General features: G+C 37.2%; 1 protein-coding gene across 12 annotated transcripts in view; it reads right to left on the bottom strand.

The window, feature by feature from the left end:
* Nucleotides 1-18,585, bottom strand: part of RBFOX1 (RNA binding fox-1 homolog 1) — a 2,584,986-nt gene that overhangs the window by 36,980 nt on the left and 2,529,421 nt on the right. For all 12 annotated transcript variants that reach the window (XM_044979735.1, XM_044979736.1, XM_044979737.1 and 9 more), the window contains 2 exons: nt 13,633-13,672; nt 1,469-1,533 (listed from right to left, as the gene is read on the bottom strand). In XM_044979735.1, coding sequence (XP_044835670.1) covers nt 1,469-1,533; nt 13,633-13,672 — 105 coding nt within the window. The remainder of the gene's footprint in view (nt 1-1,468; nt 1,534-13,632; nt 13,673-18,585) is intronic.

The raw sequence follows: 18,585 nt of genomic DNA, 5'->3' as shown, positions 1-18,585 counted from the left end.
TACATCACGAACAAAGTGCAAACAGCAATATCTGATTGACATTACTGATCCAGAATTCATATAAAGAAACTTGCTTACCTGTCTCACACAGCATGCCTCAGCCACACATGCAAATTGTTTTTATTCACCAAACTTTTTTTTTAAATATATCTTATTACCAGAATAAGCATTTTTAAAGGCAATTATGCATGCATAGCATTTTAACATTCACACTGTGTTCCATTTTTCTCAGAAAACACAATCCATGAACAGCACTTCATTCTAAGAAATCCTTTGCTATTTCTTATTCTGTTGTTTTCTTTAAGGAACAGAAACATAAAAACCCAATAATAAAAAGACCATTTTAGCACCTAATACAAGTCTAAATTTATACTCAATTTGCAAGAAAATTTCTCACTCATTTCAATGAAAGATTTTCTTGTCATTTCTTGTCAGAAATGGGTCCTTAGCTCTTTCTAACACTGTGAAGCAAAATACACACATAACAATCTTTTACAAAGTAGATACCCACTTCTATTGTGTGTTGTAAACTCTTAAACCATTTGAAAAGTATCAATGGGCACTGCAGATTTTCCTATAGCTACAATTTCTGAAGAATGAATTTCCAGTGAAGAAGTACATTCTTCTTTTTCATTACAAAATTAGGCCTAGATCCTTTTTTATGCACATGCTTAACTTTACACAGTGTTGCAAAATCCTGGTCTTACTGAAGTCACTGGAAGTTTTGCCACCTACTTCAGTGGGGCCAAGATTTCATCTTAAGAGCAATCCCATTGACTTTAGTGAAACTACTTACACTGCATAAAATTAAGAGTGTGTGTCTGCAGGATTGGGCTATACTGATTTTAAGACATTATCCACTTTTTCAGCAGTGTATTTACCCAATTTTGATACCATGATTTAAAAGTTGGGTTTGTTTGGGGTTTTTTTGGAGGGGAGGGGGGGGTTGGTGTTTTTTGTTGTTGTTGTTGTTCAAAAAAAGGGAAGACAAGTAGATCAATTTGTCTTTATATAAACACTCAAATAAAGGAAATGTTTGAAAGTCAGCTAACTGGCAGAATCATCATTTGTCTTCAATGGCCTGAACTCCCATTGACTTCAACCAGGAGTCAGTGAAAATGGAAAGTACTCAACACCTCAGAGAAGCAGGTTCTAAATTAAGTATTGTAAGACAAATTATGATCTTAAGCAGCAGACCATTATGGAGCTGTACATTTATTTATCTACACTGTAAAAGGGTCACAGACTATTGTTATCTCATAGTAAAGTGGCTGATCTGCAACCAAGGAAAGTGTGTGTATCTTATGCCTGATTCTTAATTAATCACTGCCTCTCTATTTATAGCTCTTCATAACAATACAGCCTAACTTTATACACCACAGTCGTCTGCAGAGCAACAAAACAGTTACGAGACTTATTTTCCACTTCCTGTATGCTAAGTATTTATTAGCAGTAAATTAGGTCTTACCTGTCACTGTAGGCAGCTGCAGTGGCAGTGGCAGGCTGGGCATACCGGTAGGCAGCATAACCACCCTGAAACACAAACTTACATTCTAATTGCATTGTCACAGCAGTCTAAATTAATATTTTCTGAAATTAACCAGCAACTATTTGGAATGTTCTTTTCATGATATAAATCCAATTAAGGGGTTGGACTATATATGAAATATTTCACGAGGTTGTTAAGCAGAGCTGATCACAAACCCAGTCAGTTCCTGCTTGTTAAGATCTAATTTGACCCAAAGATCAGGCTAATCAATGGACTGCATTCATCAAAAGAGTTTTTGAGAATATTTTTCTTTATGTTTACAGGTAGCAATTTCCCTTACCAATGAGGTGTAGTGCGGGTTAATAAAGCAGTGACAAATCAGTTAAAGGAAAAACTACAAAGCTAGCAATAATTTTTTAGATCTAATATGATACCTTGCATGTGTTCGATTAAACCAATGAAATTTTTGCTGCATTAAAACTCTAATTTTATATAGGTTTCTAATTCGTAAATAAAATCATAACTAAGAAGGAATTTCTTTTCTTTCTCTTGAATTAACATTCAGCTGTACGTAACAGTAATTGCAGCTGTTCAATTAAGCAAACAGACAAACAAACACACGCATTTGAAAGGAATTGTGTGCAGTGATGCATTGATTATCAAACTGTGAAAATAGCAGAGCTTCCTGTTCAATGGACCACGGTGTTATATCAACCATTTCAAAATGATCTCAGCATGCCAATTAACAAACAGAGCCCAGTCTCCACAGATAACACAAACACTATTTACGTTCCAATTAGAATCCACCATCCCATAATCCTTTGAGACATGGAACTATTGTGTGTCCCCATAGAATTAAAAAAGAGATGGAAAAAAAAAAACCTAGTTGGATCACTCAGCTTTGAATGACATTTCCCCCTGTTGTTAAAGTGAGTATTTAAATGGAGTGCTCCTATTGTTGATGGCTCTGTTCACACTAAATATATGTAGAAGTGTGAGGAATAGGCTTCTGTCTGCCAACCCTCATGAAAATAGTAGCATATTTTTAGTGCACTTAATATAGCTTTTTGTATATTGTATTACAAGAAATGTATTAAGTAGACTACTCTTCGTGAAATAACCTGTTTATGAGAAACTTGACAGTGCTTCATTTAGCCCACTGTTCTAGAGATTCTCCATAGGAAATTCCAGCTTATCCCCCACTTTAGGGCTTTTGCTTGATTTAATCCCTCCAACCATAACAGAAATTTTGAGAAACATTTTTTTTGAAAATCAGTCCCACACACAGCTCGGCTGCTGATGCCACATCTCCTTAAAGTAAGCTCATAAGCTTCCCATCTACACACAGCCAGATAGACACTCTACGCTTGGAGCTGCACCTATACTTGAGGCACCTCTTCATTTCTTATTTCAAACTCTCGTGTCCATCTGTTATGGTGCCTTCTCATAAAATTCAGCCTTGCTGGAGGCACTTATGTCAGGCAACCAATGGGTTTAGACAGATAGCTTGCATAATATTTTAAGTGTCATCTCTTTTGCATGAAGTCTCATCTCTGTGCCAGCTAACAAGCACTGACATGGAATGCCTCTTTACTTCTGAGCAGCTGATACTTTTATGTCAGTAAAAATGGAGGAAAGGAGGACAGCGTTCCTATGCACTCTTCTTGGCTACCAACAGAAGACTGAGCTGCAGCTAGGCACATAGAATCTTATTAAAAACTACTTGAGGTCTCAAAAAGTATGTGCATCAACAGGCAAATATTGCCTGCTAGTACCTTGTGTATGGGCAATCAAATGTCAGATAATGGCACCAAGCACAAATTGAGCCACAAAGTAGTGACGCTGGCAGAGCTCATGACAAAAATTGCAAACTTTCCTCATGCAGTGGGTTACCAGAAGAAAGATAGCAAAAGAATGTGTGATGCAAACAAAACAAGAGACTTTCCGTTTTTTGACTCCTTAAAAACATCCCAAATCTCAAGCAGTAGACTTAAAGATAAAAATAGCTTTAGAATGTTACTCATTTATCTTCAGAGTCCAGAACATAAGAATGTCTGCTGGACTGTAAGTCATTATGCACTATGATATTATTGAATCAGTCAGTCTTGTAGATGGTCCCTATGCTTGTCACCACTGGCACAATCCTGCAAACCCTTACCCAAATGAACAGGTTTCTTGATTTCACTGGGACCGATTATAGTTTTGAAGGATTGAGCACCATGTGTGACTACAGAAGTGTGGTTCTCTCAAACATATCCAGATGCGGCAGGCTGATGTCACTGGCCAGATTTAAATATAGGAGTGGTTTAACATTCTGCTTTGTGCTAGTTAAGGAAGTGCCACCAAAGAACCTAGCTTGACTTCCCTGGGAGTTGTGTTAAGCTACTTTTGACTCTACAATCAGGATTAAATTTGGAAGAAGCCCTGCAGAAACTGAGTTTAAAATTATACAAATAAACATAATTTTGGTCTGAATAGAGTCCTATGTTATTGAAAGGCTTACTAAATGCTCTTGGGGGATTAAGAACTTTGGCATCTGCATTTTGAGACTTGATATGGAAGGACTTTGAATGGGAAATACTATCTGAATGTGTCATATTTATTTATTTAATCAATTTAAGTGTGCAAACTGTATAATGATCAAAAACTTGTCTGTCTCTGTTAGGTCACTCTAATAACCTTTATTGGTCGCATGTTTGTGGGTTAATGAGCATAACTAGAATTTTTTCAAAATTTTAAACAATTTTAACTAATTATTATAAGAAGATCAACAGATGATTTACAAGCAGAGGCCCTAATTCAGCAAAACAATTTGGCACATGCTTATATTTAAGAATGGCAATAGTCCCAAAGAAATAAATTCACGCATGCACTTAAACACTTTGCTGAATCAGGACCACAATCTGTCATCCAAATAATTAAAATGCATTTTAAGACATTATGTGATTTTAAAACCACCTAAATGTATCTAAGATATTTGCTATAACATTAAATCTGGTTATGTTTATAGCATTTCAGCGTCGTCTATTTCTCAGACACAGGCTACTTTAGAACATTAGATTAAATGCACTCTTCTCATGCTTTAGTCTATATTGTTATAGAATTTACCATTGAACATTTTATTCCACCACACTGTATTTTGGGTACATAATACCATTAATATAGACAATTATTTATTGTATTTATCCAAACTCATAAGCGTTAGGATAGTCTCAAAGAATATGCTCAGAAAAAATATCTGGCCAAATTAGCATTTTTTTAGCACATGCACAATTACTCTGATTGTTATAGAAATATGTTATTTCCTCCCCTCGTTGAATATGCTATAAAAACCTGGAAATATTGGAATAATATGTGTGGAAATGTTATTTATTTTGAAAAACAATCATTTACAGAGTTTCCACCTTAAAAGAAACAAAGAAATGCATCTGCTTATCATTTGTGACACTATTACTGTGTCTATGCTAATGTACTTTGGGGAAATCACCTAGAGTTTCAGTGCAAGTGGTGAAGCTCCAAGAACAGTAGCAACATTGGAAGCCATAGTGTACCCAAGGAAAAGGCATTCATATCACTGTTTGTTTAGGTTATTAAGAGTAATCAGAGAGCCTCTAGGGAATGGGAAAACACATTGATTAACAAAGAAAGCTACACTGTGGAGGTCAGCAAATGTATGACTAAAGTGACAACTGCTGAAAGTCAAGCTGAATTAGGTCTGGCCAAGGAAATTCAAATAAATAAAAAAAAGAGACTAAGGAAGGTAAAGTTGGACCGCTATATAGTGTGGATTGGAAAGAAATTAAAGACCATGTAGGTATGGACCAAAACCTAATAATTTGCCTCCATTTTCAGTAAGGATCATATAGAACACATGCGTGAAAGCAGTACAGCTGATGGAAATGAGTCTGGAAATGACCACATCTGAAGTAAAAGAAAAAATTAAAGAGCTTAATGCACTCAAATCAGGGGGACTGGATAATTTCCATCCCAGAATACTGAAAGAACTGGCACATGAGCTTAGCAAGGATTTTTAATAACTCTATCTATTTGGGGGTAGTACTGTCCCATTGGAAAATAGCTAATGGCTTACATATATTCAAGAAAGGGGGAAAAAAGAGTGATCCTGGCAATTGCATACTAATGGGGTCAGACTAATAGGTCTGTAAGGCTTTAGAACCAATTGTGAAGGAAAGAATAATTAAATTAATGGAGGTACATGGTAAAGGGGATGTAATGCAACAGGGGAAGATCATGCAGACTAACCTGATTTCCTTCTTTGAGAAAATAACTGATCTTTTTTAGATAAGGGAAGTGCAGTTAGACCTAATATACTTGGACTTCAGTAAAGCATTTGACACAGTACCACATGCGAAAGTATTAGTTAAATTAGGGAAGATGGGGATCAGCACAAGAATTGTAAGGTTGATAAGGAACTGGATAAAGGAGAGAAGGGTTATGCTGAAAGGTGAATTATCGAACAGGAGCAAAGTCATGAGCAGAGCTCCTCAAGGATCAGTCTTGGGACCAATCTTACTGAATATTTTTTATTAATGGCCTTGGCACAAATAATGTGCTAATCAAACTTGCTGATGATACAAATTTGGAAGGCATCGTCTGTACAGAGGAGGATCAGATTTTAATATAGAAAGACATGGATGACCAGGAAGACTGCAGGGAGAGAAATGAGATGAAATTTAATAGTACAAAGTTCAAAGTCATGCATTTAGGGTCTAATAATAAGAATTTCTGCTAAAAGCTGAGGGGCTCATCAATTGGAAGCAACAGTGCAGGAGAGACCTGGTTGTGTGGGTCGATTTCAGGAGGACTATGAGTCACTAATGTGATCCTAGGATGTATCAGGCAAGACATTTCCAGTAGACAGAGAGAATTATTAATGCCATTGTTACAAGACACTGGTAAGACCTCATTGGGGATACTGTGTACAATTCTGATCAACCATGTTAAAGAAAGATGAATTAAAACTGAAACAGTGCTGAGAAGAGCAACTAGGATGATCACTGGAAGGAGGGACTATCTTAAAAGAGGAGACTGGGAGAGTTGGGCTTGTTTAGTCTAGCAAAGGAAAACTATAAAATACATTAAGGGAGTAAATATCAGGCATAGTAAAGAGCTATTTAAGCTAAAAGACAACATTGGCACAAGAACAAATGGATATAAACTGACCATGAACAAATTCAGGCTGGAAATTAAAAGGAAATTTCTAACCATCTCACCATTTGTGGGGTGAGATTCTGGAAAAGCTTCACAAAAGGAGTTGCAGGGGCAAACAACTTAATGACTTTTAGAAGAGCGCTGGACACATTCATATTGCAATTGTATGGCAGCGTTGCTTGTGATGATAGGGGGTAGGGCCCAACAACCATTGGGTTCACTTCTGGATTATGTTTTAGGTTCCTTAAAAGCTCAAGCTTCAGGATTTCAGCCAGGCACCTGCAGGGGTCAGCAAGGGATTCCCCACCCCTCCCTCCAATTTATTCTCGGTGTTTGTTTGTTTTTCATGTCCTTCCTCTGAAACAACGGGGATGGCCACAGCTGGAGATGGGACATCAAACCAGGAGGGCCAGGATTCTGAGGTGTCTCTCTCTCTCTCTCTCTCTCTCATATGCTTGGCTGTCTGGTTCATGTTCACATATTCAGAATCTAGATTGCCATATGTGGAGTCAGGAAGGAATTTTCCTCCAGGTCAGATTACAGTGACTTTAAGGGTTTTTCACCTTCCTCTGCAGCATGTGGGTGTGGGTGACTTGCCAGGATTATCTGACTCTCTCTCAATTAATCATTTCCCTGCCATTGTGGGGTCCTTTGGCATTGGTGCATCTTGGTCCCTCTCATTCTCTGCCCTTGTAACATAATATTTTAGACTCCTGTGGGCTGTAGTACTTTTGTTGGGTTTAGCATGTGGGTGCTGGATGGTGTTGTTGGCTGGTAATATACAGGAGGGCAGACTGGATGAAGTGGTGATCCCTTCTGGTCTTGAATGCTCTGACTATGTTAAAAAATGCTTATGCCCTTTCTACATTAGTGCTCCAACAATTGCTACCACTAGTGGAACTACATCAGTGGTTCTGTAACAGCGTGAGATTTCCCTAAAAACATAAATGTAGACAAAGTCAGCATGTATGATAATGCAGTCCTGACGCTGACAAAACTCTCACTGACACTGGACCTTAAATGGGACATACATCATATCTCAAGAGGGAGGCACAAATTTTAAAATGTCTGCAATTGTGTGGTATAATTAACCCCAACCATAAAATGCAGCTGCTGGTCTATTCCTTTCATTTTGTATATGTAAAATCCCCCATTAATTTGATTGTTAGTATGATTTCACAGCAATCCACATTCAATGTGATGAGTTTTTTTCATCAGTCAGTACTTCATACCTGTGGTAACTTATTGCCATACACAGGCTCTTGATACACTACTCTATAAGGAAACAGAAATGTAACGATTTGAATGCAAAAAAAAATTAAAATAAATAAAAATGCATAAGTCACACAAATTCCCCAAAGCCATTCATTCACAAGTTTGCTTTCAATATTTTACAAAGCATTATGGCACAGAGTAATCAAGAAAGAGGTGAGGGTAACTGGTCAGTTGCCAAGGAATCTTAGTTATGATTTAAAATGAGCAAGGAACTTGTAAAAAGAAAAAATGGAAAATCAAATACATTTGGGTTACAAAATCAATTATGTACACAAATATATGTAGCCACCTATACACATATTTTATATCTATCTATCTATATATATACTTGTGTCTGTTTATGTATATATTTAGAGAGAGAGAACGAGAGAGCACATATAAACCACAGTTTTATTCTCTCCTGATAATACCTTATGGTCTACTTAATTGTTAACTCAGGACTCAGATAGCACAGTGACAGATGTTTTTATAAATACAGCTTGCCAAACTAGATCTCATGGATGGAAAGATTAATTTTATTCTCAACATTTAGGACTATATCCTAGTATGGCACTTTGCATGGAACTCCTAGCATTAGAATAGAAGTTTGCACAAATGTTGAGGATATGTGAAGAATAATTTGCATTTTGATAGTGACTTTCATTCAAGGATCTCCAAGTTTTTCAAATATTAATTAGTTACATTTCTCGACACTCTCTGGTAACTACTATATATAACCATTTTCAATTAGTAAACTCATTGTGGACATTATGGGCTAAATAATGTCTGCCTCCACTGGGGAGAAGGTGCAAAGAGCCCCATTTCCCCAGTATAGGGCTTGAGCATAATCTTTATCATGCTCAGGGTGCAAAGCTAGAGCAGGAAGAGGTAAAGAGGAGGCAGGTCTCCATATCTTCTCCATCTTGTCTCAAACTATGGAACTGCCCCATGTGACAGCTACATGTTACCCTCTCCAGTATGGTGTAGCATCATCATCCATACTCCCTGCCTCAGGGGAGTTCCAGCTGTGTGTTGTGCCTGTGTACAGCTCTCTCTAGCATGAGGTATAACTTAATGCTGAGGGTCAAATCTATAAAAAGCCAATGGCAGAAAATGGAACATAACTCAGAAATCCTGATTCACAGTCCTCTGCTCAAACTTACTACAAGACCCTTCCCATCAAATATCACCCATTAATATGATTATTACAGCATTCAGTTGTTTTAATACAACATTTACAATGCATAACATAGGACATGAAAGGACATTTCATCTGTAGATCTAAGATATTTTTTAAAAAGAGGGCATCTATAACTTGGTTGAGTGATAGTGCACAGAACTGAGAGTGGAGATGCCTGGATTCTATTCCTGGATCTGCCACTATTATTTATTGTGTGTCCTTGGACAAATCATTTAACCAATCTGTAAACTGAAGAAAATAATGCTTACCTACAATTATAAAACACTTTGAAATCTTTGATGGTTGGAAAGATGACTCAGGTCCTACTCTAACAACTAGAACATACTTAATACTGGCAGTGTAACATATCATTACTGCACATGTAAACTTCAAAATGTTTGGCTCTCATAAGTAAATCCAAAATTATCTAAATGTCTTTAGTGTAGGAAAGTGTTGTACATTGAAATGCTGTTATACATCTGGCTTTGTGGAAGCCAGACAAAATGCCATCTATTATAATCAAGAGAACACTGAATATGACTATTACACTTCTACAAATTACTCCTGCTCTTTCTTCAAGAAGCAAGTAGCTGCAGATATGCATCATGCCCCACCACTACCTTAACCATGACCTTGGAGAGATGAAAATATGCACTGGGAATATAACTTTACCATGGCCATCCTAGCAAAAAAAAATATGCCAGTTTCTCAGTACAGTGCCCACAACTCCATATCCACATTCCTAATTGTATACTTGTGTGGATTTTGTTCTGTGCACCACAACTGATGCAAGTACCTAGCAATGGGTATGGTAAATTTTTCATGTGGGCAATAACACTGAGTGAAAGGGTGAGCTAAGGCCATCTCCCTTAGGGACTTCTGAGACCAGGAATGAGGGGGTTTAAAACCCTTTTTTTTTGGCCACAAGTCTGCTCCTTTTCACCCTACCTCCACACATCTTAGGGAAGGGTATAGCACTCAGATGTCCTTGAAGCATTCCTTCTGGCAATGGTCCAATGGGAAGAGTTAAGGATGGGGGGGTGAGTTGAAAGCATATCTTTAATTGCATATTTCTTTGTTTTCTAATATTTGTATTTTATTTTGCTGAATGTATTTCCTGATGCTTACAGCTGTCAATTTTCACCTGGAAATGTATGTATTCTAGAAGGGTACAGGACACCGTAAGGCAATCTTAACTCTCTTTTAATGATGTTTTTTTGTTAGTGGATCAATAGTTAATTTTAAAAGGCCTTCCTTTTTTCCTAACTATGCAACCATCTTTTCTTTATTTTCCTTGTTAAAAGCACATTTTAAAATAAAGTTCAATATCTCAGCTATTTCTGAGGCATTATTACCTTCCCCTTGTCATTTAGTAGTGTGCCTGTGGAATTTTCACTTTAGTGTATCTTTCTCACTATTATATTTATAAAAATCTTCTCATTCTGCTCTACCCTTTTGGTTAGCATTAACTCATTCTGGCAGTTTGTTGCCCTTAATGTTCTATGCAATCTTTATCTGACTGATTATGATGTTTTGGATTTCTCCCTCTTTTCCATTTCCATTACATATCCGCTACCCCAGGGGTCGGCAACCTTTCAGAAGTGGTGTGCCGAGTCTTCATTTATTCACTCTAATTTAAGGTTTCGCGTGCCAGTAATACATTTTAACATTTTTAGAAGGTCTCTTTCTATAAGTCTATAATATATAACTAAACTATTGTTGTATGTAAAGTGAATAAGGTTTTTAAAATGTTTAAGAAGCTTCATTTAAAGTTAAATTAAAATGCAGAGCCCCCCGGACTGGTGGCCAGGACCCGGGCAGTGAGAGTGCCACTGAAAATCAGCTCGCGTGCCGAAGGAGGCACGTGTACCATAGGTTACCTACCCCTGCTCTACCCAATGGAGAAATCAATTGTGCATATGTCAGTAGTCCAAGATACCCCACCCCACACTTGATACTCAACCCTGTACTGCAGATAACATTCACTTTGATATTCTTTATCTTTCTGTAGTTCCCCCCCCCCCAGTTTTGCTGTATAAGTATTTGCTATTTTTAGCTTGTCCATTTTTGTGTTTTTTTGAGGGGGTCTTTTCTCATTCCTCTTTACTATTATTTGTGGTATATATTTAAATTTTGCTTCTTTTCTATTTGTTTCTGTTGCCTACTCTTTCCATTGTGGTGTCATTTCCCCCTCAGCACCTCCTTTCTTCACACATTTCAGCTCTCCATTTAAAATGCCTAACTGAGCTGGAGCTTCATGGTAATCGATTGGGAGCCAGTCAATAACTCGGTGCTCTCCAGGGAACTAATACATTCTGAATCATATGTTTTCTCTCCACTGATTCTCACACATCTAGCTCGCAATCTCTCTTTCTCTCTCTCTCAATACATTTTAGGAGTAGAAAAGAGCAAGAGCGAAAATAAAAATGATGAGCTGCGTGGTACAAAGTTCTAGATACAATGTACAAAGTAAAAATGAAAAAAAATATGTCTACAACATATGAAAAATATATGACTAACTCAGTCCATCTGTCTGAAAGATAAGCATTATTCTATATCAGAAACTGAGAAATGTATTTGGAAGCTAAGACACTGATCCTGTAAATGACAGGATGTGGACATACCCCTGCATCTGTGTAGAGCCTCACTTAAGTTAATTGCAGGACCAGAGCCTAACGCCAAACAACTTTATTGAGCCTACTCACATGCTTAAAGTTAGGCACTTTCTTAAGTACTTTGCTGATCAGATTCATAGTTTCTATTTAGCATTTTCAAGCCTGTCATGGGTGTTGGTCATATTGTTAAAAAAACACAATCAAACAAACACAAAAGCATTGCTGGTGTCACTGAGGGCCCAAAAGGTGTACATTTTGTTTCGTTAGCAGTAGGCTCCAAAACTACCAACTGTAATTTAAATATGTAACTCCCAAATACACAGTAAAGTTAATTCAGGTTCAGCAGGGCTTCTTGCCTTTCAGACCGGTAAGATGAGCAAAATGGGTGCAGTTTTCTTTTTGGCAAGAAGAAGAATTAAAACAGAAGTCCACACTGCTGGTAAAACTCACCCCTGTGCAAAATATCCTGTGTATCAGTAAAATCCCTCTTACACTTCCAACTCTAGATTTAAGTGAAATTAAAGCAGTACAGGGAAGTTTGTGTAGGCCTTCAGTAAAGGGGTGAGCTGAATCCACTGTGAATAGTGGAGGGCTGATAACTTTGAAAGTCTGCAGGAATCCCAACTCAAATTGAACACTTAATATATATTGTTTAATTTGCAGGTATTTTTTCAAATGATTGTAACCAGCCAATCCTGTCCCAGCAGGAAAAAAAAGCCCTAACTTCTTCCCATAAACTCAGATTCCTTTCCTTTTTATAGAAATCTATTGTCAGAAAATTTAAACTGTTTCATCCTAAATGTCTCTAAAGGATCATTGGTAATAAATATAACTAATGTTTTCTAATACGATCTAATGAATTTTTAATGTTCATACCAATTTAATGTAATCAATCTCTTTGTATCCCAATGCTGATTGAAGCACAATTAGGGTAAGAAAGCCATACAAAGATAGTTAATTACCTCTATTTTTAGGATTTGATTGTTCTATCAAAATAATAAGGCAAGCTAAAGATAAGTGGCATGTCTATGAGATTTTCTTACATCAATATAGTTTAAAAAAATTGTGAGCCTGGGTTCTAATGATTGTTTATCTTTTTCCAAAAGAATGAAAATTAGGGCACACATTTTAAAATCTGTTTTGTTTAGACATATTTAGAGATAAACAGCTTCTTCACAGACTTCCTACCTAAAATCATCATTATGAGAAGACACATAATCAATTATATATCAAATGATTATTAAAAAGTATATATACAATTAAATAAGCCAACAGATGGAGCAAACAGATTTTAAAATTGATAACTAAGGACCAAGCCTGCACTTGCTATCACGGGCAGCCACTTGCAGCCACGAGTAGTCCCCCTGACACCAGTGGTACTACTCACAGTAGGAAACACTATTGCCACCAGTTCAGGAAAGCATCTAAGAACATACTTAAGTGCATCCATATTCAGGGAACTAAGCATATACTTACATTCCCTTTTCATCAATGGGACTTAAGCATGTGCTTAAATGTTGCCCTGAATAGGGACGCTTTCCTGAATAAGAGCTTTTGTCCAATAGTGTTTTCAGAATTAAGGTACTAAAACACTGTTCAATTTGTCTTGAGTTTTAAATAGTGTACTTAAATATTGTACTTAAAAAAATTTGAAACTTTAATTTTGAGGGGTGAAAAAATCCAACACGTTTCTCATTTTTGCATTCATTCAGCACTTGATTGAAGAGTTAATTCAGCTCCACTGAACAATGATAGATGTAATGAACAAAAAGGGCTTCCAATATGAGAGATATTCCTCTCAATTCTTTTTGACAGGCAAGGGATGGTAAATTGACAAAACAGAGTCAAGCAACGCAGCAAACTTGTAAAAAGAATGACTCTGGTAATGTACAAGGACAGCATGCACATCAATGAATACTTACATAAATGTCTGCACCATAAAATCCATCCTGGTAAACAACACTGCAAGGATGCACACACAAAGAAAAACATCCATATTAGTGCATTTCCACATGCAAACACCACCAACCCCTGCACTGCTGAGGTTAGTCTTGTCACAAGAATGGAACAGAATAAAGGGGCACTCTTCACATTGGTTAAGGAGGTTGGTAATATTAATCCACTCTTCTTTTGAGCTTAGAAAAGGGAAACTGGACGGAGTGTTGTAACAGCTGTATACTGTATGCCAAATGCTTAGTCAAAGAGAAGCAAAGGGTTACAGTATTACAGAACAAATGCCTTTGATCAGTTTCTCAAAATGGGTCTGAATTTTGATAAGTGCAGAACTTAATTTGTGCCACAGCTTGCCATGGCTGAGCCTGGCATATCTAGGCTTCACAGTTCATAGCCCCAGAACCTCTAGGCTTGCTGCATCAGTTATGAATGTAAAAAAAATTGCTTGAGCCCCGGCACCCCTTTCATTACAAATTAAGCACTGGATAGGTCTCCCCTTTTCCCCTGAATAAAAACGTTCAAAGGACAATACCCTGCCATTAATTTTTAAGCACAACTCCCATTCACTTCATTGAGGGTAAAAATTATAGAATAAATGTAGAATCTGGCCATAAGTATGCTTGCACTGAGTTGCATAAAAGTTTTGTTGAAAACTAGCTTGTAGTATACTATACAAATAGTCAAACCTTGCATTACAAAGCTTTGCCTTATTTATAGGAAACACGGGGTAGTTTTCATTTACAGGACATTTTTACATGAGCATTAATTAAGCACTGGCAGTGGAATAGGTAGTGCAGCTCCAAAGGTGCCCATGCATCTCAGAATGTCCTAGGAAGCTCAAAAATTTGTATCACTTTTAAGGCTGCAGGTTTGTCAAAGCCATGGATAGTGTTTGTCAGTTTGTCAGAGACTTTTTCCTGTGTCTGTGACTCATCCAACAGCAGTGGCTCCAGCAACTCCCATGGCCGGGCCTGATGCCCTGCTCTGGGCATTCCAACTTGGTGTGCCACTCTGGTTTCTCCTGCACAAGCCTCTGTCATGACGGAAAATGAGGGAGCACATGGGCCAAATTTCAGAGAGTGCCAAGTTGCAACACCCAGAGCATGGCAACAGGCCATGTGGGATGCAGGAGCCGCTGCGATTCCCCTCGGTACTGGGCCAGGATTAGAGTTGCAGCGCTGGGATGGGGAGGGTGTTGCTATGAGTGGTACTGCCGTGGGAGGGAGCCCACACCAGGGCCCATCTTTCTGTTCCTCTGACACTGTAATTGGCCTTTGGATTCTTCCCTATTTAATGGCATGAACAAAAGATTTCCTAGTCAGATGCTGATCTGCATCCTTTACATGTAGATAATATCCATAAACCTTAAACCAAAGCACAAACCAAAAATAAATAAATAAATGGGCCAAATATAAACAAGATAACTGGCATGAATCTGGCTCCAGGAATATGAGTGAACTGGTGAAATGTGTGTAGAGATGCCACACGTGCCAATTTGTAAAAGAGCTCATTCCTGCATGTTGTGTAGTTATCAGTGCTATTTACTATAAAAAACATCTTTTTGAAAAAAATATTATTCATATAAATTCTGTTTAAAAATTTTAAACAGTGTGGAAAGTAGATATATTTTTTCAATTGCCTGCAGCATTATCTTTTTGTGCTGTGATCATGGAAGCGCTCCCAAACTAAATAAGATTTGTCATTACTTGGATGGGAGACTTTGAAGATAGGTTTATGAAAATAGATCCTGTCAGACTAGCTTGATATCTTTTTTTGATGTAATTACACGTTTGACTGACATAAGCTATAGCAGTGATGTAATATACTTAGACTTCTCTAAGGCGTTTGATTTGGTACCACATGTCATTTTGATTAAAATTAACATGGAATATATTAAACAGATTAAAAACTGGCTAAGTGATAGGTCTCAAAATATAATTGTAAATGGGAAACTGTCATCAAACGGGTGAATTTCCAGTGGTATCCTGCAGGGATTGGTTCTTGGCCCTATGCTGTTTAACATCTGTATCAATGACCTGGAAGAAAACAAAATCATCACTGATTAATGTTTGCTGATGACACAAAAATTGGGAGAGTGGCAAATAACAAAGAAGACAGGTCACTGATTCAGAGTTATCAGGATTACTTGGTAAATTGGGTGCAAACAAACAATATGAATTTTAATGCAGCTAAATGTAAATGTAGACATCTAGGAACAAACAATGTAGGCCATACTTACAAAATGGGTGACTATCTTGGGAAGCAGTGACTTTGAAAAAGATTTGGGGTCATGGTGGATAATGAGCTGAACATGTGCCCCGTGCAATGCTGTGGCCAAAAGAGTTTATGCAATCCTGAAATGCATAAACAGAGGAATCTCAAATAGGAGTAAGGAGATTATTTTACCTCTGTATTGGCAATGAAGTGACCACTGATGGAAAACTGTATCCAGTTCTAGTGCCCACATTTCAAGAAAGATGTTGATAAATTGGAGAAGGTTCAGAGAAGAGCCACAAGAATGATTAAAGGATTAGAAAATATACCTTATAGTGACAGACTTAAGGAGCTTAATCTATCGATCTTAACAAAGAGAAGGTTATATTATGGTCTGTAAGCATCTACATGGAGAACATATATTTAATAATGGATTTTTCAATCTAGCAGAGAAAGGTATAAACACAATCCAATGGCTGGAAAGTGCAAGCTAGACAAATTCAAACTAGAAATAAGGCATACATTGTTGACAGTGAAGGTTATTATTCCACTGGAATAATTTACCAAGGGTCATGGTGGATTCTCCATCGCTCACAATTTTAAAATCAAGAATGGATATTTTTCTAACATATATATGCTCTAGGAATTAGTTTGGGAATGTTCTATAGCCTGTGTTATACAGGAGGTCAGACTAGATGATTACAATGGTCCTTTCTGGCACTGGACTCTATGAATCTAAGGAACACTTATATGAGGAACAGTGACAGTGATTAAATTGGTGGGACCTATCCGCTGAATCAGTGGTATTAGGGGACACTGCTGTTAGGCAAGATATACAATCAAGATCCTGACAACATGTGGCCATTAAATTTCTGGTGGCATTTTCCACAGGAACAGAAGTGTTAATCTTAGTCCCTTGGCCACATTACAACTTTGGTGAATACGCTACACTGATATAAATTCCCCTGCAGGTTCCGTTGGATAAGTTGTTCTACTCTTCTTATCTGTAATTGTTATTTAGTGCAATTATGTTGTTGTTAACATTTCACTCCAAAGGTTGCTGCATTTCAGCCAAGACAAATTATCAAAGTGTCTGGCTTGCATTTTAGTTTAGAAATCCTTCAGGATGAAAGGCACTAATATATAGCAAAGTGATTTCAATGGAGTTACACTGCCATAAAGCTGGAATACTACAGTGATGGTGAAGGCCTGCTCATTTTAAAACTTGGAGTAAACATGTACTGCATGTTTCTCACATGCATGTCCCACCGCCCCTTTTTTTCAAAAAGTATATAACAAACAAAGGCTTTTGCAGCCTAAAAAGTCTGATTTTCAATATTGGCATTAACTCTAGTTGTTCCATGGATTAAATATCTAAGTGCATTTTTTTTTATTAATACTCTCAATTTGCCTGGGGAAAGCACCTGAGTTGTAATCCTAAGAAAAGTCATATTTGCATTTTCCATAAGCACTTTTATGTCAAAGAGACATCATCTTATCAACTGGATTCATATGTTCAAATTCCAAATGGCCATGCTGTGTTCTGCTGACCAAATTACTCTGAAATATATTCTCAACATTATTTTTCTCAATAGTTAATCAACAGTTACTACAGAATAATAATATGGGTGAAATCCTGGCTCCACTGAAGTCAATGGGTGTTTCTAAATACATTAAATGTTTTTTGTTTGTTTTTTTTTAATTTAAGCAATATCTGCAGGTGCCACAGAGGTATTACATGATCATGAACAGCAGTAGAAGTGGCTTACAAGATACTACTAAGATCTGGTCCATACTTCGCCAAAGTTTGAGAAACCCTATTCTAGAACTCTCATGAAGTGAGGTTTTTCCAATGACATGCAGTATAAATAGCCATACATGTCGGAAGGTGAGGACGCCTTATTATAAACATATGACGATTCCTTTTTAAAAGGAATTACCTATTTCTTTGTTTCAGAGGCCATCATTACATGATGCAAAACAAGTCAGTGCTACTGCACAATGCATCCTACTTCTTCAATACAAAAAAAGCAAATATGAACTGTATGTTCCTAATACTAAGGCTGGTGATTCAAAAGAGGATGGATATATGTAGCACAAAGGTCAAGTGGATTATGAACCTGCAGCTGTTCCATATATCAGGCCAGAGTAGAACAAAATGTGTACAATGAAGACTTTTAAAAATGGAATGAACAAAACTACAGATAGTATAACATTAATAAAACAGTTCTGTGAGGGGGTAGCTAGCCACTCCTATTTCAACATTGTCAGCTAGTGCTCCAATCTCATCCAGCATTCCAGTAATGAAGCATTTTAGTTCTACTATCTTACTATATCTTACTCAAACAAGAATCTACTTGAAGCTACAGTTCCTAAGCAAAAAAACTTCTAGCACAATATCACTGGATAGTATTAAATTTATGAAGGGCATAGGCGCGTATGAGTAATTGAATGGGAAGTCTCTCCCAACCCTTTTAACCACCTTCAATATATTTCCTGTTCAGGACAAACTCAAACAACACGCCATTCTTAAATTGCTGAAGATTACAATATTCCAGTTTTAATTATTGTCTCAACTATACAAGGACACGATTACCTAGTGCACACGAGGAAAACAGATAAGTATTTTCAAAATAAACAAACAGATGCACTCTGAGTTCAACACAAGCCAAGACAGGACCTGGGAGTAGTTATGTTGTTTGACTTCA

This window comes from Mauremys mutica, chromosome 11, assembly GCF_020497125.1.
Source record: "Mauremys mutica isolate MM-2020 ecotype Southern chromosome 11, ASM2049712v1, whole genome shotgun sequence".
Classification (NCBI taxonomy): domain Eukaryota; kingdom Metazoa; phylum Chordata; order Testudines; family Geoemydidae; genus Mauremys; species Mauremys mutica.
This window is presented reverse-complemented; position numbering and strand designations above follow the sequence as displayed.